Genomic DNA, 25986 nt, shown 5'->3' with positions numbered 1-25986 from the left:
TCGCCGCTGCGGGGCCACACTGCAGAGGCTGCACCGAGTGGCATAAAACTGCACCCTCGGCCGAGAAGCTATTGTGGGATCACCTGCAGACAACACAGCACAAAATGAAAACCACCCACTCAACGAGCAGACAAAGTCTTCCTTTATTCAGTTTTGACCAGAAATTAAAAAAACAAAATAAATGCCCTTCTGAAAAGTTCCATTTCAGAGCAAGCATGGGTTTGCAAAGGGCTGTTGAAGCATTGCTGCGTTCTCACTGAAAAGGGCTGGGCTAAAAAGCACAATTATGGCAACAGCTGAGAACAGCCTACTAAGCAGTTGCCATAACAACAGTGTTGGCTCTGCCTAGTCAGACAGAAACAGCTGATATCCTGCTGCAAAAAGAGGGGGTAGAACTCCTTGGAATCAGTTTCACTGGGGGGGGGAGGGGGGAGGGAGGAAAACAATACACCCCTCTCAGATTTACCCCACATCTCTTTCAGGGTGAGGGTTTAAGGGCTGCAGGGGGCATCAATCCTCCACTTTGCACTCCACATTTGCAATGGTGCGGTGTGATCACAGGGGCCATTGCCCGCCCGCCTTCCGGGCTCACGTCCGCACGCAGGTGTCCTTGGAGAGGGAGCACGCGGTATCCGCGGGCACCCTGGTTGAGTTCCGCGATCGGTGGGCCCCCTCAGGGGATCGCGTGTGTCGTGGACGGTACGAATGCGATTCTCGTCTGAGGTTTTGCGGGTGCGTTTAGCGGTTGTTAGTTGGCACTATTGCTGTAGTTCTGTAGTTTGCATGGTTTTTCTTCTACTTTCTGAATTATGTAGTAATTTTGGCACCGGATGTCCTTTTGTAGTGCTTTTAGCAAATGAACGTTTGTATAATTAAAAAAAAGAGGCCATTACCAGCAAGTTCAAGTCCTTCTCTTCTTAATAGGTTGTCCACTAAGGGGTGCTTTTGTGCCACAAATTCATACTCCCCAAGGCTCCTTCCACCTCCAGCCATTAGTTGTTGAATATATCCATCCTTGCCATACAATCTTTCAAACACAATTGGAAAGTCTTGACCAGTTAGTCACACCACTTTGCCTACTCCTACCCCAATCCTTATGGTCAATAACTTTTTTTTAAAATAAAGGCAGTTTTGAAATATATATACCCCGATGTACTTTCTCCCAGGTTTTGCTGGCAATGTTTATTCTGGAGATTCATATTCCATTTCCTCAAGACTCCAGAGCAATCCTGCGGAGATGACAACAAGCCAGGCATGCATTGCCAGCCTCTGGATTGCTAAGTGGCGAGAAGCAGGCATCCTAGCCGATGTATCCCGGAGCCAGACATCCCAGAAATAGGTTGTTTGGCTCCACCAATTCATGCCTCCTACATCTCACCCCATCAGCACAACCCACCTTTCTCTTTCATTTCCTTTTTCAGCCTGCGCTTCAATTTGTCTGATAGTCTCAACCGCTCCCTGTGGACAAGAATCTCACGTTCTCACTCTCTGGGTAAAGTGGATTCTCCTTGGTTTTCTACCAGATTTATCAAATGGCTCCTGGTCTGGTCTTGGCTTCAATAGAGACATGTCTATCTACCTTCTTTTTTCCCCCCCTTAGAATCCAGTCTCCTCATCCTACTCCAATTAGCACCACCTTGAAGCTCTTATCATCAGTTTCAGAAACTGGGGATAATGGCAAAGGTGCAAAAACACTCTCTCCCCACATAGAGAGATGAACAGTGCTCAGCATCAAGAGGCCAAGTGTGGGATCTCCCAACATGCTTGCACTCAATGACCCCAATGGCAATTAAGTTTTCTCCAAAGCACCAAGACTTGGAAGGGCAGTCTAATTATACCAGCCTCATCTTCCTTCATAGATCAAATCATTCAAAGTATTTTTTTTTGCCCCACACCCACTATGAAGCTACAATTAACAAAAAAAATAATTAAAGCAGACCGGTTCACAGGACAGACCAATGTAGAAAGACTCCCACACACCCTCTGCTGCACTTAACCTGAAACCCTCACAACAACCCCAAAACACAGAGACTCTCCTGCCCCAGAGTAGTGAAATCTGAGATTCACTCTGCAGGAATGCTCATCACACACGGTACACCCTGTACAAAGTACTTTGGTGTTAGCCAAGGAAGAGCAAAGCCCAGAACTACTGGGCTTTAATTGGAATGGCAGGAGGCCAGGCGATTGAAAAGCACCCATCTCTGCAGCTAAACGACAGACAAGTAGTTACAAGATCGGGGCCACGACATTGCCAGACCCCCACTAAAAAGGCAGCCGCACCACCCATAAATAAAAAGAGGTCTGCAAGTAGCTTGCCAAACTAATGACCTTTAAACCCAATTAACTGCACTTGTACCTTTACTTGCCCTGTCAACATCACTTTGGGTCAAAGGTCAAGGATTTGCCTACTGCGAGTGCAATTCAAAGCAAGATCTCACTAACAACTCGATTTGATTTATTGCATTTAACAGGGGGAGGAAACAGCCCAGAGTGTTTCACAGGAACATCGAGAGTAAATGACACTTGAACCACTTCAGGAGGCACTTAGAGACAATTGACCAAAATCCTTGGCCTAATAAATAGATTGTAAAGGGGGGGGGGTGGGGTTGGGGTAGCAGAATGTTTGCAGGGAGAACTCCAAAGGTTAGATCCCAGGGGGCTGAGGCAGCTGAAGGCCAGTAAATGGAGGGGGTGTTCGTGAAGCCAGAGTTAGGGGAGTAATGTCAAATTAGATAAAGGAAGTCTGACTCCTCTGCCCCAGTACAAGGGGAAAGAGACACCGATCCAGGTGAAGGGTCTCGACCTGAAACATCGACTGTCCATTTCCCTCCATGGATGCTGCCTGACCCGCTGAGTTCCTCCAGCAATTTTTGTGTGTTGCAAGAGAACAGAGTTGTTCGGCAAAGGCAGTCACCCTATCTACAACTCAGGTTCCACAATGCAGAGGCCATGGAGTGAGACCCAGGTGCAGTACACCAAATTAGCAGCAGCGCAAGTAAATCGCTGCTTTGCTTGGAGAGATTGCTTGGATTATCGGACATTGGGAAGGGAAAAAGGTAAAAAAGAGGGAATGTTGCATCTCCTGTGTTTTCCATGAGAAGGAATATTGAAGCAGGAGGGTCATAGACTTTCAATCATATGCTGGAATGAGGCACATTTCATCACGTTCAAGAACTAAGGAGAAATTAGGAATTCGTCTTCCCAGTGATATTTGCTACAGGAGTATCAAGCGGAGGCAAAGCTCAAGATTGGATGTGAAGTGCCTGCCTTGTCGGCTGTATCTCAAACAGCGATGAGTCGGAGTACAGGAAGGAGATAGAGAGCTTAGTGCAATGGTGTCACGACAACAACCTTTCCCTCAATGTCAACAAAACTAAAGAGCTGGTCATTGACTTCAGGAAAGGGGGCGGTGTACACGCACCTGTCTACATCAATGATGCTGAGGTCGAGAGGGTTGAGAGCTTCAAGTTCCTGGGAGTGAACGTCACCGGCAGCCCGTCCTGGTGAAATCACGTAGACGCCATGGACAAGGAAGCTGCAGAGAGTTGTGGACACAGCCCAGCACATCACAGACACCAGCCTCCCCTCCTCAGACTCTGTCTTTACCTCGCGTTGTCTTGGTGTAGCAGCCAGCATAATCAAAGACCCCACCCACCCGGGACATTCTCTCTTTTCTCCTCTTCCGTCGGGTAGAAGATACAGGAGCCTGAGGGCACGTACCACCAGACTCAAGGACAGCTTCTACCCCACTGTGATAAGACTATTGAATGGTTCCCTTATACGATGAGATTGGCTCTGACTTCACGATCTACCTTGTTGTGACCTTGCACCTTATTGCACTGCACTTTCTCTGTAGCTGTGACAATTTACTCTGTACTGTTACTGTTCTTACCTGTACTACATCAATGCACTCTGTACTAACTCAATGTAACTGCACTGTGTAATGAATTGACCTGTACGATCGGTATGCAAGACAAGTTTTTCACTGTACTTGGTACAAGTGACAATAATAAACCAATACTAATTGTAGTCGAAACCTTCAACAATGACTATCACCTCAGGGGAACAAGGCCATTCCTCATGTGATTCAACAAGCTCAAATCCCATCACAAGTTGTAAGGTGAATAAATATGATTGGAGGGGCTGCTGGCTGCAAGGCAATCATAAGAAGCAGCCACCTTGTCTTGAACTTGACAATAAACTTGAACTCGACCTTGACCTCTCTCGATGCCCAACAACCACCACCACCACCCCAGCCACATGGCCCACCCTTCCCTGGCCTTTACCACGTGGTGGACACCCAAATGTCCCTGGGGTAACTGAGTGGTCACTAAAGGCAGGTGTGTCAATACACCCGGGTCAGATTAGACAAAGGAAGTCTAATCCCCGAACCCAATACACAAGAACAGTAGCATTCTATCCTCTCAATCTCACTCCAGATTTACTGTTAAATCAGTGCTGCCCTTCACATTGAGACCTCTCCACCAATATTCTCCAAACTATTCATCAAACAGCAATTAGTTGTGTTAAATCCGGTTGTTTTCCCTTCTGAAAGCACAGATCCTTCGATCAACATCACTAAGATAAAAATCCCATTATCTGGTCAATATTACACTGGTGTTTGTGCTTTATTACTTTGAACCTGAGCACCATATGATGATGACTGTGAAGCGATCTGAGACATTGGTCGTAAAAGGCGCTGTAGAAGCGCAAGCATCTTTCCGTTACTCGCTCAGTCAGTTGGGTTAAGTGTCGGAAATATGGGGGGGGGGGGGGGGGGGGGGGAACAACAGCTTGGATTCACCAGTTCACAAACCGGTTGGATCAACAGTCAGCTCCAAACTGAAAAGCTGTCAAGACAGCAAATGAGGAGATGCTTTAGATCTCCCATCTGCTTGCTTCCTCCCTCCCCTCCCCTCCCCCACTCATCACAACCACTGCCCCACTGATAAACACCGATAAATGTTAAACATTTCTAGTCAAAGGACAGCACAGCTGGTGTGCCCTCTCACTGGCTTCAATCAAGCTCTAGTGTTTGGTCTCGACACCTTTGCCCTCTCTTTCCTCCCCCTACGTCCATTTCTGCTAAAGCCAATTCCAGAATGCAAGAACAGGTGAACAAAATCCACGTCTACTCTCCAAACCTAATCCAAATTCCAAGAACACCAGATATGCAAGGAAACTGGAATTTATCTCAAGGTCACTTCAACCAGTGGCTGTGCAGATAGAGTGTGCAATATCCAAAAGTATTATTTCAGGAAATATAAAAAAAACAGGTCAGGCACTGTAAACTGGAGCAACACACAATCTGCAGGAGGAACTCAGCAGGTCGAGCAGCATCTGTGGGAGGAAAGGAATTGTCGACGTTTCAGGTCAAAACCCTGCATCTGGAGTGTTTGCAGACGGAACGTCGACAATTCCTTCCCCCTCCACAGATGCTGCTTGACCCGCTCAGTTCCTCCAGCAGATTGTTCGTTGCTTCAGATTCCTGCATCTGCCGTCTCTTGTGTTTCCACTGTAAACTGGTGGCATTCTACAACTTGCGATCTAGGCAGAGGCCGATCACTCAATACTAGAAGTAGAAGATTAATTCAAACAAGTGGGTGAGAACTTTTTGAAGAGGCGAAGGGAGTGCCAGACTGCTGTAGAGTGCGCGTGCCAGCAAGATAGGAGCTGTTGAAGACTTTGAAGTCACGCTTGGTAAAAATTCCAGTGTTGAGTGCTGTAGGTGTTCATGTCAGGTAAGTCGTAAATCACCTCTGCAAAGCGGCTACAAAAGATGGAAGTGTTGGGGAAAGTAACCCCTTCCTCTTCGAATACAGCCACAGCATCTGAGTGCTTAAGAAAAACACTGCACTTTACAAATTAAAATTTCTGCCCAATTAAACAGCCAGCAGCAGTGACCTCCTCTCTACAAGTCGCTCAAGTGTATTCAGTTTAACAAAAGGCACCAGCATGGAGTAAAGATTCACCAAGATTTCCTTTCAGAGGGTAAAAAAAGAGACAGATTTGCATTTAAATAACACAGTTCACAACCTCAGGATGTCCCACTGCTGTGATGCAGGTAACGAGACACCCAATTTATACACAGAAAGATCCCACCCACATAATGACTAGAAGAATCAGATATTTCTCTGATGCAGGTTAAGAGGTTTAAGTTAAGAGTTAAGACTGGGGTCAACTAATAGGTGCAGCTGGAGCCCCTTTGGCAGTTTTGCAGCTGCCAAGGCACGAAACACAAATATCTAGCCTGGCAATGTAACGACTGGGCAAGAGTTGGCATCACTTGGAGCAGAACAGGAAATAGTGAACACAATACATACATCACACTACCCAAGTGCATGCAATATGTAAACATCCAATTGAAAACTCTGGCATCTCCCACACTTTTAGCAGCTGACACATCAGCAGCATTGGTTGCTATAGCAGCTGGTCTACTCCCAGACACCAATTCCTGGATATGACTACTTTTTTAAAAAAAAATTAGGCTAGTCAGGAATATCAAGAGGATTACACAACAATAAACACTTCTTTCCTTTGCGCATTAACCTAGTCTGGGTTTTAAAAGGATTAGACTCCTCCAAAGCAGAGTTTGGAAATTCCACTAGCACATTGGCTCCAGGCAGTTAGCAAGGTTCACAGTTAAGTTTGGAATCAAAAGCTGTTTTTTTTAACATTAATGGATTTCTCCTCCTATGCTTTAAGTGACACTCTGCTGTTGGACTGTAAATTTCTTTTTGGCATTTATAACAAAGGCCCAGTAGGTTCATGCTATTCTACAAAGTAATGACAATGTTTTATACAGTGCCCCTTAAATGTAGAAAATTGCCCCAAGGTGCTTCATAGGAGTGTTATAGAATATTTGACACCAAGTCAAATCAGGAAATTAGGACAGATGACTAAAAGCTGTTTTAAGGAGGCATGCAGAAGAGTTTATTTTTGGGAGGGGAATGGCGGGGGGGGGGGGGTACGAATCCAAAATTTGAGGCCATAGCAGCTGAAGGCATGGCTGCCAGCAGTGGTGTGATCAAATTCAAGGATGGCCTGAGGTTCAGAATTGAAGGCCGAGAATTTGGAAGGCCATAACAAGTTACGTAGATGGGGAAGAACGAGAACACGTAACAATTTTTGAAAATTCAAGGCGAGTTTAAAAGACAAAAAAAGAAGTCAGAACTTCACTGGGAGCCAGTGTAGCTGGCAAAAACAGAGCATGATTGGTGGTGCAAGGAACGGTACAAGTTCGAACGCAGGGAGGGATCAGAGTCTCCTCCCGATACTCTATCCAGCCAGATTCCTGAGAGTTACCATCCCTGATTGGACACCTTCCAGGGGGATTCATGGGGTTAAACCTTTATTCCTGGAAGCACTCGGCCAATCCAAGAGAGGTTGGAGTAGAGCCATCACTCACCTGTACCGAGGCTGCTTCACATTCTTCAGAACTGCTTCCAAAATTGGAACTGATCACAGGAACCAGAATAGTCCCTTACACCTAATATCCTATGGGGCACGATGACATTAACGGTTAAACTCAAACACTCCATATATGAAGAAGTGCCTCTGGTGAAGGATAGAATGGGTGCAAGTTCACACTACACCGGGTGGAGATTTAAACACCCGAGACCTTGATGATTGCAGGGTCTGGGTATCGGAAACATCAGCTCTCATCGCCACTTTCATTACTGGAAAAAGATCTGTGCGTGTGAAGCAAGAGTAGGACAGGATCCCTGAGCAGCACGTGACAAGGCTCAACCATCTGGTCAGACACACGGCCAATTTGGATGCACCAGATGGCCAGTAGTGCCCACGTAACCGTACTCTAAGCACCTTTGGGCAAGGAGGCATGAACAGAGAGAGTCAGAGGTGCCAAACAATTAAGAGGAAGTGGTCCGTGTAAAAGTGAAAAGCAGCGCACAGCACAGTGGTAGTCTGCTTCTCTGGTAAATAGGTTTAGTATTGTCACATGTCCTGAGGTACAGTGAAAAACTTTGCTTTGCCTGCCATCCAGACAGATCATTCCATTACATCAGTACATTGAGGTAGTACAAGGGTCTTATACGGTTCAGTCAAATCTTCTTTCGCTCTTCTAGACTCCCGCAGATACAAGCCGAGCCCCTCCAACAGTTCCTCATAAAACGACCCACCCGTTCCAGGCATCTGTCTGGTAAACCTTCTCTGAACTGCTTTCAATGCACTTACATCCTTCCTTAAATAAGGGGAATTGGAATTGGTTTATTATTGTCACATGTACCGAGGTACAGTGAAAAACTTGTCTTGCATACCATTCATACAGATCAATTCATTACACAGTGCACTGAGGTAGTACAAGGTAAAACAATAACAGAATGCAGAGTAAAGTGTTGCAGTTACAGAGAAAGTGCAGTGCAGGTAGACAATAAGGTGCAAGGGCCACAGCGATGTAGATTTTGAGGTCAAGAGGCCACCTTATCGTACTAGGGAACCGTTCAATAGTCATACAACAGCGGGATAGAAGCTGTCCTTGAGCCTGGTGATACGTGCTTTCAGGCTTTTGTATCTTCTGCCCGACAAGAGAAGGGAGAAGAGAGAATGACTGGGGTGGGAGGGGTCTTTGATTATGTTGGCTGCTTTACCGAGGCAGCGGGAAGTGTAGACAGAGTCTGTGGAGGGGAGACTGGTGTCCGCGATGTTCTTGGCTGTGTCCACAACTCTCTGCAGTTTCTTGTGGTCCCGGGCAGAGCAGTTGCCGTACCAAGCCGCGATGCATCTGGATAGGATGCTTTCTATGGTGCACAGGTAAACGTTGGTGAATGTCAAAGGGGACGTGCTCCTTGGAATGAAGGATGGCTTGCCTTCAAGTGACTGATGAGACCAATGTGGGAACCACAGACTGCCACAGACAGAGCAGGGGGTGTGTGTGATGGGGTTGGTGGGTAGTTTGTGAGGTGGGGCACTCCTTCCACAGGACTCAGAGCGCACAAGTACAAGGTATTCAATGCCACCCCAAATGCTCTCCCTCCAATTTGAGCAGATCAAAGGGTCAGGGATTCCCCCTTGGGTGTTACACTCTTCCCGAAGAGGATTGAGAAGATCCTTGAATCGTTCCCTGTCCCCCTGGTAACCCCTCGTTGAGACAGAGTTGTGTCTGCTGGTGTTCAACATGCAAATGACGTGCCTGCACAGTAGATCTGACCAAACGCAAGCGTAGCCTCAGTGCCGGAGAACGCTGGCCTGGGAGAGGAGGCAGATACTAGTTCACTTATCCTTCTAGTGGATTTGGAGGATTCTGTGGAGACTGGTTTGCTGTTCCCACTGTACATGGAAGAGTACAGCACAGGAACACCAGAGACGGCAGACACTGGAATCTGGAGCAGCAAACAATCTGCGGGAGGAACTCAACAGGTCGAGCAGCATCTTGTGGGAGGAAAGGAATTTTCGACGTTTCAGTTCGAAACCCTGCATCAGGGCTCAATGCAGGATTTCGGCTCAAAACGTCGACAATTCCTTTCCTCCCACAAGATGCTGCTCGAACCGTTGAGTTCCTCCCGCAGATTGTTTGCTGCTACAGCACAGGAACAGGCCCTTCGGCCCACGTCTGTGCCGACCATGACACCAATTTAAACTAATCCCACCTGCCTGCACGTGGTCCATATCCCTCCATTCCCTGCCTGTTCCCGTGCCCGTCTAAATACCTCGTAAATGTCTCTATCGTATCTGCTTCCACCACTCCCCAGCAGTGCATTCCAGGCACCTGCCACTCTCTGTGTAAAGATAAACTTGCCCCGCACATCTCCTTTAAAAACTCCCCCCTCTCAAACCTCTGCCCTCCAGTAATGAACATTTCCACCCTGGGAAAAAGGGCTCAGACAACCTACCCTATCTATGCCTCTCATTTATAAACTAGGTAATCCGTGTCTTAGAAGTGTACAGGAGGGATCATTGGTGAAATGATAAAAGGCAGCAAGCCAGGTCTTGCTTCGATCCATGATTGCACATTTAAACAGATTTAGTGGAATTATTGCAAATATTGACCGCCTTGGAGTGTTGCAGAAGTGCACTTATTGACTGGATGCATCAGCTGTGGCTCCATGGTTAGCAATCTCGCCTCGGAGTCAGATAGTGTTGGAGTACTGTACTGTTGGAAGTGCTGTCTTTTGAGTGAAATGTTAAACTAAAGCCCTGTCTGCTCTCTCAAATGGGTGTAAAAGCAGCGATAATAGAACTCACCCGTGTCTTGGCCAATATTTAAATCATTCACTGACCTTAAAGATATTAATTTATCTGATTGTTATCAGGTACTTGCTGTCAATTGGCTGCACACGTCATTTATTAGCTGTAAAATGCTTTTGAACTTCCTGACAGGATATGAGAGGTACAAAAGGAATGAAAGTTTTTTTTTGTTTTTAAGTGAAGGTGAAGCTCCTCAGGCGGGATTGGACTCTTTGCTCCTTACGAGCTCACTCAGCTCCAATTTCCACTCCCCCAATTAAAACGTGCTGGATCCCCACACGTCCCCGGAACTCACCACCGAGTCCAGGAGTGGAGCATACAGGGACTTAATGCAGACAAGTGCAAGGTGAAGCACTTTGGGAGGACAAACCAGGGTAGGACTTACACAGTGAACAGTAGGGCTCTGAGGTGTGCGGTCGAACAGAGGAACCTGGGAATACAGATCAGTAGTTCCTTGGAAGTGGCGTCACAGGTAGATAGGGTCGTAAAGGGAGCTTTTTGCACTTTGGCCTTTTAATCAGGGCATTGAATACAGGAGTTAGGATGTTGAAGTTCTACAAGATGTTGGTGAGGCCAAATTTAGAGTATTGTGTGCAGTTCTTGTTACCTACCTGCAGGAAAGATATCCATAAGCTTGAAAGAGTGCAGAGAATATTTACAAGGATGTTGCCGGAAATTGAGGACTTGAGTCATATGGAAAGGTTGAATAGGTTAGGACTTTATTCCCTGGAGCGCAGGAGAATGAGGGGAGATCTTAAAGAGGTATACAAAATTATGAGGGGTATAGATAGGGTGAATGCATGCAGGCTTTTTCCCCTCAGGTTGGGTGAGACTAGAACTAGAGGTCATAGGTTTAGGGTGAAAGGTGAAATCTATAAGGGGAACTACTTCACTCAGAGGGTGGTGCGAGTGTGGAACGAGCTGCCAGCAGAAGTGGTAAATGTGGGTTCAATTGTAACATTTAAGAGAGGTTTGGATAGGTGCATGGATGGGAGGGGTTTGGAGGGATATGGTCCGGGTGCAGGTAGATGGGACTAGCAGAAGATCAGGTCGGCATGGATGAGATGGGCCGAAGGGCCTGTTTCTATGCTGTAGTGCTCTGTGACTCTATGACTGAAGTATGTCATTTTCTGACCCTCAGTTTTATGCCAAGCAGCAGACCCCATTTACTTGCTTATTTTACTTTATCTTAAAATTTTTAATTAATTTCTAAGGCTTGGAGGCAACTTACTTTTCCCCCAATAATTTAATCAAGACTATTTTTACCAGTTCTCACCATTGGTACCAATATACCATTGAACAACTGATGAAAGGCCTTCGAGAGCAGCAAGCTGTCAATACAGTCTGAGGGCAGAGCCTCCAGATCCACTACCCGAGGTCTCATTGCCACTCGCAGCCTGGCGACAGGCCTGGAGAGTCACTCCGAAGGTCCCTCCATATCAGGCGAGTGAGTGAGCCAGATCCCATACGATCTGACCCACAGATGCGCTGAGTGCCCCAACACTGCACAGAACCATGCCTGGCCTTCCGTCGACAAGGCATTGCAGAGCCCCAGTTTGATGAATGTCAAAGATTTCCCACAGTGCCATTTGAACAACTGCAAGACCATATTCAGTGTACTGACCACCCAACACAAGACCCAAACAAAACCCATTGACCAGTGAGCTACCTTGTGTGATTACACTGTACACAAAAGCTGCTGCCGCATTTGCCTAAAGCTGCAAAATGCACAGAAGAACTATAACTGGTAAAATGGCAGTCTATTTTATCCTCGAGACAAAATCCTCTCATCATCCATTCATTCCACTTCCCCATTAAAGACGTTAGCTTCTTGCCAACAATGAAAGCTGGCAGGTTCTTTGATGAAATCAAAGCAGCGCAGCCTATCCAAATCCTGCCCCTATCCTTCCATTCCCTTTGTGTTCAATTTAGAAGTCAGGGTGACACAGTGGCTCAGGGGGTAAGAGCTACTGCCTCACAGCTCCAGGGATGCGGGTTCGATCCCGACCTCCGGCGCTGTGTGTGTGTGTGTGTGTGGAGTTTGCATGTTCTCCCTGTGACTGTGTGGGCTTCCCCCCGGGGTGCTCCGGTTTCCTCCCACATCCCAACGACGCGCGGGTCGGTGGGTTAATTGGCCGCTGTAAATTGTCCCCAGTGTGTGGGTGGGGGGTGGGATCTGGGGGGAGTTGATGGGAGTGTGGGGAGAATGAAATGAAGTTGGTGCAATGGAATTAGTATGAATGGGTGGTGATGGATACGATGGGCTGAATGGGCCATTTCCTTGATATTTAACTCTATAACTCTGTTTCTAGCAGTGGGCCACCAGAAGTAGGGACTCCAGCTAATCCAACACATCACTAACCACCAGTATCACACTGATACCACCCCAGACCAATTTTAAGATCTTCCTTTCTATACAGGCAACGTCCCCACCAGGTGAATCAACCGAGCTACCTGTCAATGCCGAAACAACTTCCTCCTTCAGCGGACTGAATATTTCCCATGGCACTTCATAGGAACACGATCAGACAGAAATTTGTACTGTAACATGAGGAGGTATTAAAACGGTGGCCCAATGCAAGAAGGGTACAATGATATTAAAAGGAGGAAAGACATCGAGAAAGCTGGAAAGGTTTCCAGAGAGTTTCTGGTTGTAGCGGCTGAAGGCCAATCTAGGACACAGCCAGAACTGAAGGAGCAGAGAAATCTGGGGGTAGGAACTGGAAGAGTTTCTGGGGTGGTGGGACAGCTGTCAATCACCTGAAGAGACTTGGTCATTGACTAGGAAAGGGGGCGGTGTACATGCACCTGTCTACATCAATGGTACTGAGGTCGAGAGGGTTGAGAGCTTCAAGTTCCTGGGTGTGAATATCACCAACAGCCTGTCCTGGTCAAATCACAGAGATGCCACAGACAAGGAAGCTCACCAGTGCCTCTACTTCCTCAGGAGGCTAAAGGAATTCGGTTTGTCCCCTTTGACTCTCACCAACTTTTACCGATGCACCATAGAAGGCATCCTATCTGGATGCATCACGGCTTGGTACGCCAACTGCTCTGTCCAGAACCACAAGAAACTACAGAGAGTTGTGGACACAGCCCAGCACATCACGGACACCAGCCTCCCCTCCTTGGACTCGGTCTTTACCTCTCCCTGCCTGGGTGAAGCAGCCAGCATAATCAAAGTCCCCACCCACCCGAGTCATTCTCTCTTCTCTCCTCTTCCATCCGGTAGAAGATACAGGAGCCTGAGGGCACGTACCACCAGACTTAAGGACAGCTTCTACCCCACTGTGATAAGACTATTGAACGGTTCCCTTATACGATGAGATGGACTATGATTTCACGATCTACCTTGTTGTGACCTTGCACCTTATTGCACTGCACTTTCTCTGTAGCTGTGACACTTTACTCTGTACTGTTATTGTTTTTACCTGTACTACTTCAATGCACTCTGTACTAACTCAATGTAACTGCACTGTGTAATGAATTGACCTGTACGATCGGTATGCAAGACAAGTTTTTCACTGTACCTCGGTACAAGTGACAATAATAAACCAATACCAAAACAAGGGTGAACATTTTTTTAAAAATCACCATTTACTGGGTTTGAGCGAACACACTTGAAGAACAGACCATCATTGACAAGCTTCCTGCTTAGATTGCACCCCACACAAAGTGTTTATTGCTGATGCAAGCCCTCTTTCCCTCATTCTACACTGATCCTAGATTAGGCGAGAACCTTTTATCCCATAAAACGTGCAAGAGACTCTTGGGATTGATGCCTACATAGACCCATCTGAAACAGGATTGTTTTTTTGGCACGGAGAGATTTTCGGTCGCCCCAGCTCTTATTTAATTCTGTTTATGCATCCCAGACTCCGACAAAGCCACAGTGACAAGCACCAGTCTGCAGAGGTCACGCAGAGAACAATCAGCACTTCATTTGCAATCAGTTGCCAGACCACACCCACCACACACTAATCCAAGTGAGAACTTCCAACACCAGTCTGGAGAATTCGCATAGACAGAACAAATAAGCACTTCATCAACCAGCAGCCAAACATTAAGTCTTTCCCTCACCCCCACTTATCCCTTCCAGGCACAATGCACTTCAAACGAGAGGGTGGGGGTAAAATTGCACATCCAATATTACACCATTTTGTACAGCCATGCAATACGGCAAATATATTTGTCCAGAAAAGTTATAAAGCACCTACACTGTGCTCAAAGCAAAACCGTGACTACGTTGTGGGCTCCATTTGTTCATATTCCTGGGGGATATTGGTGGGGAGGTGATGGGGTGCAGGGTGTCAAGTACGAAGGGAGTGGGATTGCTGAACTCTCCACAGTGCATTAAACAAAATATCAGAGAAATAACCCCAGCCAGGCAGCTCCTGCAGCAAGCATTTCAGCCAAAAAGAGCGATGATGAGCCAAGCAAAAAGCTCAAGGAACAGCTCCTCATGTTTCAACAAGGCACATTTCAGCCTTCTGGGAGTTCCGACAATTTCTACGGACATTTACATCTCCTCTCGACTCATCTTTTATCTCTTTTCTTTGCGCCATTATCCTTGCTGTGAGACAGTCTCACCTCTCCTGCCCTATCACTGTTCTTTGCGTTCTCTTCACCTCCTACCCAGCATCTCAAAACCCATTTCTCTCCAACGTTTCCCAATTCTGATGAAGGGGCATCGATCCAAATCGTTACTGCTCTCCACAGATGCTGCCCAGCCACCTTTTCATTTCACAGTCCATCATCCTAACACAGTCAGTGTGTCCGTCATCTTAACACACAGTTAAGAAAGATCCTGTAGAAAACACAAAAGCATGCAACGTGGGGAACGGAAGAACACAAGAAAACAGCAGGCCATTCAGCCCCTCAAACCTGCCCTGCCACTTAACACAATCATAGCCGACCTGCCCCAGGCCTCAACTATTTACAGTCTGTATTAATGACGCGGATGAAGGGGCCAATTCTAATGTAGCTAACTTTGCTGATGACGCAGAGGTGCCTTAGCAAGTTGTGAGGAGGACACAAGGAGCCTGCAAAGGGATAGAAGTAGGTTAAGCAAGTCAGAAAGTAGTTGGCAGATGGGGGTAAAATGTGGGAAGATAACGTGGGAGGTTATCTAGTTTGGAAGGAAGAACAAGAAAAAAAGCAAATTATTTAAAACCAAATGAGACTACAAAATGTTGTGGTACAAAGGGATCTGGGGGTCCTGGTACATGAAACACAAACTTTGCATGCAGGTAGAGCAAGGCTAATGGAACGTTAGCCGTTACTGCAAAGGACGTGGAGTATAGAGGTAGGGATGTTTTGATGCAATGTTACGGGGAGCTGGTGAGACCGTATCTGGAGTGCGGTGTACAGTTCTGCTCTCCATAGTTAGGGACAGGTGTACTTGCATTGGAGGCCGTGCAGGGAAGGTTCAGTTCCTGGGATGGAGGGGTTGATGTACGAAGAGAGGGTGTGCCTGTACTTGCATTGGAGTTTGGAAGAATAAGAAGCAATCTTATTGAAACATGCAAGGTTCTGAGGAGGATTGACAGGGTGGGAGCTCATGTTCCCCCCCAATGGGGCTATCTAGAACTAGGGGGCAGAGTTTCAGAATAAGAGGACATCCATTTGCGATGGAGGGGAGGAGGAATTCCTTCTCTCAGAGGGTGGCGAATCTCTGGAATTCTCTTCCTCAGAGAGTGCGGAGGTGGAGTCGTCGTTAATCTCTCCCTTGAATACATTCAAATATTTAAACTGCAAAGAAGTCGAGGGACATGGGGACAGAGCAGGAATGTGGTATTGAGTCCAAGTTTGGATCATCTGTGTTGTTATTGAATGGTGGAGGAGGCTTCAGGGGAAAATTGGCCAACTCCTGCTCCCGTTTCTTACATCGCAAGGGGAAATCGAGTCCACGAGTCGGGAGGTTATGAAAAGACATCAGCGAGACCACTCCTGGAGTACAGCGTATGGTCATGGTCTCCTCTTTTAAGGAAGGTTGTAAGTGTGTTGGAAGCAGCTTAGTGAAGGTTTACCAGAATGATACCTGGAATGAGGGGGTTGTCTTATGAAGAAAGGCTGGGCTTGTACCTGTTGGGAGTTTAGAAAAGTGAGAGGGGACTTGATTGAAACAAATGAGTCTTGACAGGGTGGGTTTGGAGAAACAAGATGCTGGAATCTAGAGCTAAAAAAAACGAGGTGCTGGAGGAACTCAGGGGGTCAGGCAGAATCAGGGTGACGAGGTTGGGATTGGTGTAGAGTGAGCGGAGAGCTGAGTGTTCGGAGGGGGTGAGGATGGAGAAGGCGAGGGGAGTGGAGAGTTCAAGACAGTTGATGTCGGGTCGACAATTAGAAATGAAAAGGTTAAGAGAGAGGAGAAGGCTAGAAAGGAGTGCCCACGAGGAAGAGGTGTGTTGGAGATGGGGGCGAGGACTCCTTGCCAAAGAAATAGACACAGGGGCGGAGGTGACAGAGGAAGTCTTCGACATCGTGACGGGCTCGGAGCTCATTGAGGTGTGGCCGCAGGGGTACAAAGGTGAGGCCTCTGCTGAGGACTGACCACTCGACATCAGAGAGGGGGACATTGGTGAAGACATGACAGGGATTGGAGCTGGGGGGGGGGGGGTGGGGGGGTGGTGGTCAGGAGCGAGATCAGAAGAGGAGAGGAGGGAAACAAGAGAGGGAGAGGGGTTGAGGATGGGATACGAGACCAGAGGTGGGTGGAGGTGCGGTGTGATCAGCAGCAGGGGAAGAGCGGCGATATTTTTAACATTTTCTTTTAAGGCCGAGGTAGATCGATTCTCGATAAACGATGAAGTGAAACGTTACTGGGGCTGGACAGAAATTCGGAGCGGAGGTTACAATGGGATCAGCCGTGACCTTATTGAACGGTGGAGCAAGTTCGAGTGACCCACTCACCGTCAGGGATTCTGCCAGATTTGCAACAATACCAGACTCGAGAGGGCAGACATTTACAGACAGAGGGAGAGGCAAGGGCAAGGAGAGACTTGAACAGAGTTAGAATCCAGGTTGTTACACTAGAACAAGTGTAGGTTGGCATGAACAATCGTGGCTGGGTGCATTGGTGAAAAGCAGTACAATATTTTGGACGTGCTCAGCTTATACGGAGTGCAAGGAGAGAGTCAGGCCAAGGGAGCATTAGAACAGTGGCGTGACGTTACCTGCAATGGAACCACTTTGTGGAGTGCAGGTACAGAAAGCCCAGAAAACAACAGCTCATCACTGGGCCCAGGAAAACACAGGTTGCTGACACAGTCGTTGCTGCCGGCCCAAACAAAACAGACCTGGAGAACCATCAATTCCCCAGTGATGTTAGGTTAGCCTAATGGTTTATTAGGTTGTGTCAGCAGTGAGAATATTGCTCATCTACAAGTCAAATCTAGTCCATCAATGGGGAGGGAGGAGTAGAAAGAAACCTGAAGCCTCTAAACAAGATTACAAATTCATCTCCAAACTCAGAGGGCAGATGAGGCAAAGCATGAGACAACTTTCCTGTCAATCCACCTCACTTGCTCTATACTTTAGAGATACCAACACATTCTCAGCCCTGACCACAGAGGACCCAGTCCTTCATTAGTTGCGGACAGCTCAGTGACTAGTTCTACTTCTAGGCCAGTACCCGACAGGGAAGCACATGAGGTGGACTATGGGGGGGGGGGGGGGGGGGGGGGGAAGAAAGAGGGGAGGGGGGGGTGCAAGGGCAGTCAGCAGTCAGTCACAATCACTCTACAAGTACCTCAAGACTGTGTCCAGCCCAATGTCCACAATGCATGCAAAAACATTACAAGGGAAGAGTTACAAGGATGACAGCAGAACCAAGCGTGATATCTAATCAGAACAGCCGAACAGACTGGGGATCTTTGCTCTTAAAAACTGAGGGGGCAGCCCAATAGGAGTTTTCATGATAATGAACGTCCCACAGCGTAGAGAAGCTCCATCTGTGGGAGTAATCCAAGACCAGGCCTCATAAATATCAGAATGGAATTTTTAATGAAGAATTTGGGAGAATTTTTATTAAACTCCCCTGACCACAAGGAGTTATTGAGGGTAATATCTTGCTTCCCCTTAAACCATGAGCAAGACACAATGACAGGGTGAGATGTAGGCTTGTGTTCAGCATAAATCAGACAGGGAAGAGGTGGGCTAAATAGCCAATGTTACTCTTAAGCAGATTCTCAGGATCACAGATGACCATCTTCAACTCTAATTGAGGTGACTGAAGTGTCCGGCGTGGGACCTAGACGAGTCAGGAGGGGCCTAATGGGATGGGCAAGTGAGTAGGTAATTTGCAAGACAGTCCACTCGTTCTGCAAGTTATGCAGAGATGCACTGCTTAGAGGGTCAAGTCCCATCCAGAAACACTCCTTCTCCACTTTGATCTGTCATGGGCCAGAGGTCAGTGGGGATGTTGCAATTCTTCGAGGAGGCTTCAAGCGCATCCCCAAATCTTCTCCTCTGCCTTTCTCTTTCCACGACAAGAACTCAAAATAGAGGGTCTGTTTCGGGAGTCTGGTCTCTGGTATGTGAACAAATGGGCAGCCCGATATAGCTAAAGCAAAACACTGGAAGAACTCAGCAGGTCAGGCATCATCTGTGGAGGAAAATGGACAGTTGGCATTTCAGGTCAAGACCCTCATCTGGACTGAAAGACAGAGGGGAGACAGTCAGTATAAAGCGGCGAGGGGAAGGGGTGGGGCAACTTCTTCACACAGAGTGTGGTGAGTATATGGAACGAGGTGCCAGAGGAAGTGGTTGAGGCAGGTACATGAAACATTTTAAACAACACTTGGGTCGGTACATGGAGGGGCGGGGCTTAGACGGATATGGGCCCGAATGCAGGAAATTGGGACCAGTTGTGTGGGCACCATGGTGGCATGGACTGGTTGGGCCAAAGCGCCTGTATCCCTGCTGTATTGCTCTACAACTCTAAGAGCTGGGAGGTGATGGGTGGATCCAGGTGAGGAGGGGGGATGGGCAGACGGAGGAGGGGGGAGTGGAGACAGTGACAGAGGCTGGGAGGTGAGAGGTGGAGGTGACAGAGGGCTGCAGATGGCGGGATCTGACGGGAGACGAAGGTGGGGCATGGAATCTAGTGAGGTAGCTGTACAGATTAGTGGTATCTTTGATGCCTACTGTAGGTGGCCCAGGTCTCAGAAGTATAGAGAAGGGCAGGGAGCACTGCTTCCTGGTAGGCCACAGGGTTGTGCCAGAAGGACTGCAGTGGCTCGAGGCAGTGAATCGCCACCACTTTCTTAGAGGCAGTTAGGGAAGGAAAGGTGATGATCACAAGCAAAAAGAATACAATGAAAAAAACTACTCTGTCCCTACCAAACAAAAGCAGTGAGCTTTCAGAGTGGGAATGGACTGCCTTGGTGCTTCCATGGAGGAATGCAATGCCCATATTGGCCAACCCTCACCCAACTAAGGCACCAACGAGCAGGACCCAGGTACCGCTCCCCACTCCCATAGGGAAGGTAGGATGGTGGCAAGCAAGTTATCATACCCGCAGGGTGCGAGTAGATGGCATCAGTGCCCCCCAACAGGGCAAGGAAGCTATCAGGGTTCCTGCTGATAATTACCCCCCTGCATGGGCATACACAACAGGAGGGACACAGGTGGGCATTTTGTGCTTTGTCACTCTTTATCCTGCTGCAAGGTAAAGCCTTGCATTTCTACAACACAGTCCAAGCTCAGGATGTCCCAGAGGGCTAGCCAAACGAGAAATAGCTCTATTTTCTTTCAAAAAGTAATGATTTGTTTTTGGTGACGTCAGTTGAAGTGTAAACACTAGCCAGTGCTGGGGTTAAGGGAGTCATTCCGACAGAATTGTCACATTTCCAAAGTCTTCATTTTGGATGCAATTAAATAACCAAGGACGGTTCTATTACTTAAGTGAGCACCGGTTCCAACCACAAGGCATCGTGTGCTGTATGGAATCCTAGTATCGGATTGCTGACCCATCTCACCATCAGCAGTTCAACCGCCCTGCAGCAGCTGGAAGGCTGCATTCTTGCGGGCAAGTGACTCCAACGTCCTCAGCGATTTTATACCCAATGCACAGGATTACTTTAAACTGAACGGTAGCAATTCCATCAGATTAAATTCAGAGCTTTTGCAAATACAACGTCCAAATGGATTCACAAATGCTGCTCTACTTGGGAGTCACTTTTAAAACATTGACGCTTTGTGCTACACCCAAGGTGCACTCACTCACCCATCCCCTCATTGACTCCTCCCACCCAATATCGCCTAATTTCTCTGCTCAGTTGCTAGACCCAAGTGGTCTCCAAGTCATGTGCTCCAACCGTAATGCAGAGACTAAGTTGGCACTGCAATGCAAGGATAAGGGAGCATCAGAGGTCCCGTCTTCCAGAGGAGACATTACACTGGGGCTGCCTGCACCCTCTCGGATAGGCGGATATAATAATCCATTGACACCATCCCAAAGGACAGCAGGGAAGTGTCTCGGTCAATGTTTTAACCCTCAGCCAATGCTACTGAACCACGCATGATCTGATCATTATCACATCACTGTTTGTGGGAGCTTGCTGTGTACAGATTGGCTGCATCTTGCTTTGGAAGATTTTGAAAAGTTGCAAGATAAATTACACCCCACACAGTCTCAAAAACAATGGGGAACCTTTCTCTTCTCCAGCTTCAGGTCTCAAAAGGGAACTGGATAGAAAATTGGAGGGGCAAAGGGATTGGAGTGTGACAAAGAGCTGGACGAACTGGGTCGTGCAGCACTCTTCATTGCTCTGGTGGCCTGAGCTGCTTTCTCCTCCACTGACAGATTCTACACAGTGGTGGCACTGCCTTCAGCTTCAAGAAAGGTTAAAACCCCTGGACCTCAATAGTAAACAAAGCTCTTTTGCTTCCAAGCATCAGGAGTTTGGAAACCTCAATTTATGGCAATATTTTGGTGACCAGAAGCATTTCAAATCAAATTCAGGACAAGATGCAAACCACTGGCAAGACCTTGTTACAGGTCAGTGAACCAGGAATAGCTAGGTACTACTGATGAAGGGATAGGATGTATTAATTTTTCCCAACTCTGTACAAACAGAAAAAAACAAATGCCTTAACAGGGAAGGTACTAATTAATGAAGAGCAGGCAACTTTTGTTGATTTCTAAAGCAACATTGTTACGTGCCAGCAATTAAATTCACCGGCTTGCTTGCCAGTTCCCCTCTTTTGAGAAGGTGCCAACTGGTTTAAAAGAAAAGGAGCTAAAGCCTCCCATTACACAGTGGAGGGAAATTTTAGATGAGCACAGAGTATACAGAGAGAGTCTCCTGGTGTAATTAATTGCAGGGCTTGGTTATCTTGACACTTGCAACAAGCAATCTTGTCACTTGGGTGACACTAGGATTTCAGGAAAGGATAATGGTAGGCAGATCAAATGTTTACACTGCGTCTGTTTAAGCTGCTCAAGAACATCTGACAGAACATTAGCAGATTGCATCCTTCCAACCTTGGGCTGTTTCTCAGAATAGCATCAGGAAAGATTACACTAGGGAAGACGCACTGGTTGGTCCAGGCAGCGGCGACAATAGTAGAAAAGTTGAGGGGATGAATTCACGTGTAATAATAGTGGAGTGTACAATTGAAAGCAAGACTTTTCCTGTTATATAATGATCGGAGGGGAAGAGGAGGAGACTGTACTAATAGTAAAAACCACACACACCACACACACAAAGATTAATGTAAAATAGACTGCTTGACTGAAAAGGGTGCTGGAGGGGATTCATATTCTCACACTCCAAAGGGAACTGGATAGAAAATTGGAGTGTGACAAAGAGCTGACGAACTGGGTCGTGCAGCACTCTTCATTGCTCTGGTGGCCTGAGCTGCTTTCTCCTCCACTGACAGATTCTACACAGTGGTGGCACTGCCTTCAGAGAAACAGTCTGCAGTTAATGTGGAGTGTTTGGGGATGGGTAGGGGGTTGGGGTTGGTGGGGATGGTGGAAGAAAGCAAGCAGCGCCCAAGCGAAAAAGAAAGCAGGGGACAGAACACAAAGTTCGGAGGAGGAGGAGGATCGCGAACAGATATCCGGCAGGAACTCCACAAGGAAGAATCGCACAGGGGTGACTGGCGCTCTTACAGGATAAAGCTCTCAGCTGCACCCCACACCCATCAGGTACTATGTCCGCCTCTATTTCTGTAACCACCCTCAGTTCTCTGGTGGCTGTGCAGGTAGCTGCCTGGTCTCCAAGCTTCAGGACCCTTTTCCTAACCTTCAGCATCAAGGTGGTTCTGAACACCAACTTTTTCCAACACACGTTTGGCAATAATGAAGATCAGAGTCACAGAGCGCCGTGTTCCTATCGATACTAATCCCGTTTTTCCGCACTCAGCCCATAGCCTTCTATGCCTTGGTGTATTAAGTGCAGGCAGTCCCTGGGTACACAAGGGTTCCGTTCCTGAGAACTGTCCATAAAGCCATTCTCCGGAAGTGAGGAGCATCTGTTTTTCTGTATCATATCGCTCTACATACACTTGCTATCAACCTTTCATTTCATTGAATAATCACCCTAACACCTACCCATAATTAGACTAATGGAATATATACTGCATACCATTATTAATGACCACTGTGGAACATTTTATTATATTACTGGCTGAAAATGCATAGAATTTGCATAAAGTCAGATTTCCATAAGTCAGGTCATCATAACCAGGGGACCCCCTGTACTCATCAAGTACTTCTTAAAGAGTACCGACCTCTACCGCAGGCAGTGTGTTCCAGATTCCAACCACCCTCTGGGGGCAAAAAATTGTTTCTGAAGTCCCCTCTAAATCTCTTACTCCTGCTCTGGTCTTAGCCATAGGGAGAAGTTTCTCACTCTCTAACTGACCTATGCCCCCCCCCCACCGATTTTGCACACCTCTGTCAGGTTCCCCCTTCAGTCTTGTCCGCTCCAGGGAGAACAGACCCAGCCTACCCGGTCTCTCCCCATAACCGAAACACTCCGTCCCAGGCAACACCGTGGGAAATCCCCTCTGCACCCTCTCCAGTGCAGTCACACCCTTCCTGTAGTGTGGTGACCAGAACTGTACACAGTGCTCCAGCTGTGGTCTGACCAATGGTTTGTAAAGTTGTAACATGGCTTCCCTGCTCTTGCATGACACAAAGGCATTGACCTGAAACATTGGAGACACAGGAGACTGCAGATGCTGGAATCTGGAGCAACACACAAGACGCTGGAGGGAACTCAGCGAGTCGGGCAGCATCTGTAGAGGGAAATGGGCAGTCGACGTTTCTGCTCGCGACCCCTTTCATCATTGACCTGAACGGTTAACCGTTTCTCCACTTACACTACCTCACCCGAGTGCCTCCTTTTCCGCGTCTGCTTTTGGTCATTTGTCCTAATATAGCGACCCCCATATAGCTCATCATCAAGCGGTGCACGACTGCTCTCCTGTGAAGTGCTGGGGATGATAGAGGTGCTATATAAATGCAAGTACTCGGGCCCCTTTTATTCACAGCCGGCGTTCTTCAGGTTTGTGATGGACTTGTGATTCAGTGAGATACAAGGCTCGATTTTATTGCAAGTCTTCCATTATCAATTGACTCCACGCAAAGAAGGCAAACACAGAGGAGACTCGACTTACAACGATCGGTGCAAGCGGCAGGAGGTAAAGGCATCAGACAAAGACCAGCACCCACCCATACACGGAAACTGCACGTCAGAGAAAGGGATTCTGTTCACCTTCGAGAACTGGGCGGTGAGGTTCCCCGTGGAAAGTTACAATTCCTGAACACTGTGGAGGAGCGGTTTCCTCTCCTTCCACTTCCAACCACAAGCCCAAGGCAATGGACAAAACACACCTCCTCTCATCAACCTACCTTCTCCCCTCCCCAACCTGACAATATTAAACGGGTGCTCCCGCTACAACCAATGGTAAAAAACCGGAGCTGCTTCCCCCGCAGTGGGCCTGCGTGACGTACAGCTCCCCACCCTGGTCTCCGTTGGGTTACTGTTTCAGCCGGGACCGTCCAACTGACCTTTTCATTCCACGTCCAGGCCGAGACCGCTTTATCTTTATTAATAAACGACAACAAAAAACCCACAAGCCCTGGGTTCCTGGCTGCGAGACCATCAGATCCTGCACAACGCCATCCCACCCTGAAACAAGATAATCCTGGAGGTCTGGCTGCCGTTCTTTTGTTTATGAACAGGGGCCAACGTCACTCGCTTATAATCAGGAAGCGAGATAGACAAGAGGAGGGAGTTTAAATTCAAAATCACTACAAATTCACTCCTCCAAGTACAAGTGTCCGGGGTCAGACCAGGACACTCACTACAAATTCAAGATCAGGGGCGGGGGGAGAGTGAGGGGTGGCGGAGAGAGGGCGAGAGAGAGACGCATGCACTGAAGCGAGGTTTCCAGTAAAGACAGTGGTGTAATAGTCTCGTCCCCTCTCTTCCGAGTCAAGTCCATCGGGCATCTCCTTAACTCGTTAAATCCAGAAACTATATCTTAAACATCAGCAACCTGTTTTCCGATCATCTGGGAAAGTGCTGTGGGCAGATTTTACGCAGAAATGGTGAGCGATCAAGGGTTGATGAGACGCTCACTGCGATCGGGACCGAACTAGGCGGCCAAAGCCACTCGTTCAAGTACCTGTCGCTTTTTGTTAAACATGTGAAAGGGAGCGGAGGAGAGAGAGAAGGGGGTGGTGAGTAGAAATAGAGTCGGATCAATAAACTCAATGCCCAATGTCACCAATAATCGATACATACAACAGAAAACGATCTGAAGGCCAAAACGAGGGCAATGAAATACACACAAAAAAGCGAAATTATTTTAAAATATCTAAATAAGAGCGTTGAAAGCCGTCAACCAATGCACGAGTCGCAGGCTTGGAATGAATACATTGAAATCTCAGCTACAAACTGTTTTTTGTTCTTATTTAGGTTTGGATCACGAGATATTGCCAGTGAAACAATCAGTCTTGTGACAACATTGTATCCAACTCTGGGCGCCATGTTGCGAGGGTAGTGATGTAAATAAACATTTTAGTCGCTTAAACATGTAAAAAAAACCGACCGGCCCTGCTTCTAACAGCAGGTGAACTCCCGTAGTACTCACCCGCTCCGGTCCTGATGTTCAGGAGCAAAAAGACCACATAGAACTGATAGGTTTTAGCCATTCCTGCAGCTTGCCATCGCCTGAGAGATGCAGCGTGGGTGAAATTGACCAGAGGTAGGTTGAAATTAACCAGATACGGAACCGTCTCACTGAGTGAAATCTACAAAAGGGATTACTCCGCCCTCTCCCTCTCTCCTCCGATGCATTCACAAATAGCAGCAAGAGGCAGTGCTCAGGAGAGGAGGCGGCTTTGGAGCCGATCTTTTATTTTAACCCTTTCACCACTGCTGCTTTCCGAGACTGTGGGAAAAATCGGGGAGGAGATGCGGGGGCATTTACTTTCATCTGCGTTAGTTGCTTCATCGCAGTCAGCTTCCGCTTGTTACAAAAACAATAAAATGGAGGCATAAAACGTACAGATGCCCGAAATCTGAGAATAAAAACAGGAAACACTCAGCAAATCAGGCAGTATCTATGGAGAGAGAGACAAGAGTTATTCACCTTCCATCAGAACTATATTTTTTATTGGTTTGTTTCTAAAAGTTGATTGTTCTCAACAATGTTCTCTTTACTGCCTGCCTTTCACTGAGCTGGTGGAGTGCAAACACAAGAGACTACAGATGCTGGAATCTGGAATCCCACAAGAACTGCACACACTCGTGTGAG

The 25986-nt window shown here is 47.4% G+C and overlaps 1 protein-coding gene across 2 annotated transcripts in view; it reads right to left on the bottom strand.

The window, feature by feature from the left end:
• LOC127567052 (activin receptor type-1B-like) overlaps nt 1-25492 on the bottom strand; it is a 64193-nt gene extending 38701 nt beyond the window's left edge. For both annotated transcript variants that reach the window (XM_052009717.1, XM_052009718.1), the window contains exon 1: nt 25321-25492. In XM_052009717.1, coding sequence (XP_051865677.1) covers nt 25321-25381 — 61 coding nt within the window. In that variant the 5' untranslated portion in view covers nt 25382-25492. The remainder of the gene's footprint in view (nt 1-25320) is intronic.
• Nucleotides 25493-25986: the final 494 nt, after the last annotated feature.

This window comes from Pristis pectinata, chromosome X, assembly GCF_009764475.1.
Source record: "Pristis pectinata isolate sPriPec2 chromosome X, sPriPec2.1.pri, whole genome shotgun sequence".
In the NCBI taxonomy this organism is placed as follows: Eukaryota; Metazoa; Chordata; class Chondrichthyes; order Rhinopristiformes; family Pristidae; genus Pristis; species Pristis pectinata.
Note: the sequence above shows the minus strand (reverse complement) of the source record. Positions and strands in the feature narration are given on the sequence as shown.